This window comes from Canis lupus, chromosome 31 (assembly GCF_003254725.2).
Source record: "Canis lupus dingo isolate Sandy chromosome 31, ASM325472v2, whole genome shotgun sequence".
NCBI classification, from domain to species: Eukaryota; Metazoa; Chordata; class Mammalia; order Carnivora; family Canidae; genus Canis; species Canis lupus.
The window spans coordinates 25,798,722-25,801,512 of NC_064273.1; the positions used below are offsets into that span (position 1 = coordinate 25,798,722).

At 39.9% G+C, this 2,791-nt stretch overlaps 1 protein-coding gene across 1 annotated transcript; it reads right to left on the reverse strand.

Moving 5' to 3' along the window:
* Positions 1-861: 861 nt before the first annotated feature.
* Positions 862-1,359, reverse strand: LOC112661859 (keratin-associated protein 13-1-like). The gene has a single exon (XM_025449966.2). The coding sequence runs from the start codon at positions 1,357-1,359 to the stop codon at positions 862-864; it is 498 nt and encodes a 165-aa protein (XP_025305751.1).
* Positions 1,360-2,791: the final 1,432 nt, after the last annotated feature.

Here is a 2,791-nt window from a genome sequence, read left to right on the forward strand (position 1 = left end):
TATATTGGCAAAGAACCCAGGTGCAACTTCACACCTGCTGAGTCTAGTTCCTTCCCAGCTAAGTTTGTTCCCAGCTAAGTTGTTCTTATACAAATGGGGATAATTTGAGCAGATTGAAGATAGTAATTGGAGTACAGGGATTTAGTCAATTAAAAAAAATATGTAGCATCCCTTCACTGTGATTAGCTAAAGCTCATAGGTGCTCTTTTTTCTAAAACTTTACACCCACACACTAGTCTTCCATTTGAATAACCTGCATGCAAAGGCCTCATCATGTAAATCTGAATTTTGTTCCTATACTCCTCAAATTTCTCTGATACACAATGTCTTTATTATATCTTTGTATGCATAGTCTATATTCATTGTATGAACAAGATATTCAAATCTCTTGAGATTTCATTGAGAAAAAGGTTATACCTAGAAGCTGCAGGCATCCCAGGAACTGCTTAAACGGGGAAATATCCAAACTCTACCAAAATTAGTGCACAGCCATTAAAATCTGAGCTTTCCGAAGCCCATGAACAAAAGCAATGATAACACAAATCCTAGTTGATGCATTACTAATAAATAACAACATTAACAGCATATTTGGATGGCACTGTAAAGACTTTATTAAAATAAAATCGTTTGACTTTCCATCTATATTTGGGAAAAATGCGAAATCATAAATTCTATCAACAATACCATTTAATTATTATTAATCTTGTAGTTTGACAGAGTTCTTCTATCAATCAAGGTTTCAGGGTTGATGAGGTAAAGTTGTTGGTGATCAGGAATTATTAGATAATTTTTTAATGTAGGAAATTAAGATAATAGGTAATCTCAGGACAGAACCTGTATTTCTCAAATGGATTTTGCTCTTTAACACACTAACTGGTAGAAGCCAGATCTACAGCGTGGCCAGTAAGAAGATGAGCAGAAATTCCTGGAAGGAAAATACATTGGGTGATAGACACTGGATCCATAGCTCAGAGAAGGGAAGCCATAGACTCTATAACCCAGGGGTCTGAAGCCCTGGGATCCATAGCCCAGTGAGTAGCAGCTTCTGGACCCAAGGCCTACAGACCCAGGATAAGTAGTCCACCAGGGACTGCAGAGCATGGAGGTCCTTGGGCGGTAGCAGGATGTCTGGCAGGGGCTGGACACCACACACGATGTCTGGAAGCTAGCAGGTTCACAGCACGTCTCCTGACAGCCATTGTAGAGGGAGGATCCCACCTGGCAGGTGCTAGGAGAGCAGACGTCAGTGCGGTAGACCAGGTTGCTGGGGTAGGATGAGCCACAGGAGGAGCTGGGGTAGCGCAGGTATCCCCCAAAGGAGCGGGAGGAGAAGTTTCCAGAGCAGCAGCTGTAGGACATGTTGGCAGGAGATGTGAGTTCAGCTGACTGACAGAAGATTCTGTGTTTGAATTTCACCTCTGGACTGGTGCATTTATATATTCTCAGCAAGAGGTGTGGTAACCTACATGGTCATCTTTTTCATAGTTGTGTACCCTCATTTACATATGTGTAACTCCGTAATCTCTGTAATTGCAGATGAATAGTTTCCCATATCTTGTATTTACAAGTGCTATAATTTTGGTGTTACAGCCAAAGCCAATGAACTGCTCCTATGTCAGAAATACCATGAGTGTTTGACATTAATGATCATCCCATTGAGGCAGGAAAGCCCTTCCTTTCCTCTTGCCATAAACTTCATGTGTTTTGTTTCTGGCAGTAATGGGCACATACTTTTCTCAAATGGTAGGAAATAAGATATAGCTATTTTTCTGCTTTGTCAATTGACCAGAGCCATAATTTTGGCTTTAATAGGAACAGACTAAATACTGACCTTACTTGTCACCATGTTTTCTCATTTTCCAAAATTATTGTCCCTCCGTATCCACATTCTATTACACAGTATGTCTCAGAGGCAATGGAAAGGAAGGAAAATGTCAGCCAAAATACAAATTAGATATCATTGATGTTTTAAAGACATAGAGAAGCCTGGACATTTATTTGGAGACATGGTCACAATGAAGGACAGAGCTAAGATAGGGTCACAAGTGGAGATCAATTGGAGCCCTCCAGAGGAGAACCAAAGAGCTAAACAATATTGAAATGAGGGGAGAAAATAATTGGGTTTTAGGTTTAGTGTGTCTGATATAAGGCCTATAATCCTAACAGCTTCCCATCCACATGTATATCAACCCTGTGACTTTCCTTCTCAGATTTTCAACTGCAGAAGGCTTAGTTGACCAAGGGGCCCATGTGCTACAGTGCAGCAGAGATATTAGATAGGCTCTGTCTTGGAACACATGGGATTTCTCTGATGGCTGTTGACTGGGGATTCCCCAATGGCCTTGGGGAGTTATACCTAGTTTGTTTGGCTGCCTTAGGCACTGTGGTCAGCCTTGTACCCAATCTGACAGCTCTCGTAGCCTTCTTCACCCCCTATTCCAACTCCTCTCACAGACATTTCCCAAATGAAATTCTTATGCCTTTAATTCCATCTTGATGTCAAGCCAACTCTACTCATGTCTTCCATCAATTTTGGTAAATTCTCAGCTACAGTCTCTTCAAATATTATTTGTCTCACTTTCATCTCAATTTTTTCTAGATTCCAATTATAAGCAAAATATACTACTAAACTATGTTACATATGCTTCTTATCCTCTTTGTTGTCATTCTTTTTATGCTTTACTTTGAGAGTTTCTTTTTATCCCATCTCCCAATTCATCAATTGTTCAGTTTTGTTTCATCTCCTGATAAAACATATCAATTAAGTTTTACAGATCAGTTATTATATTGT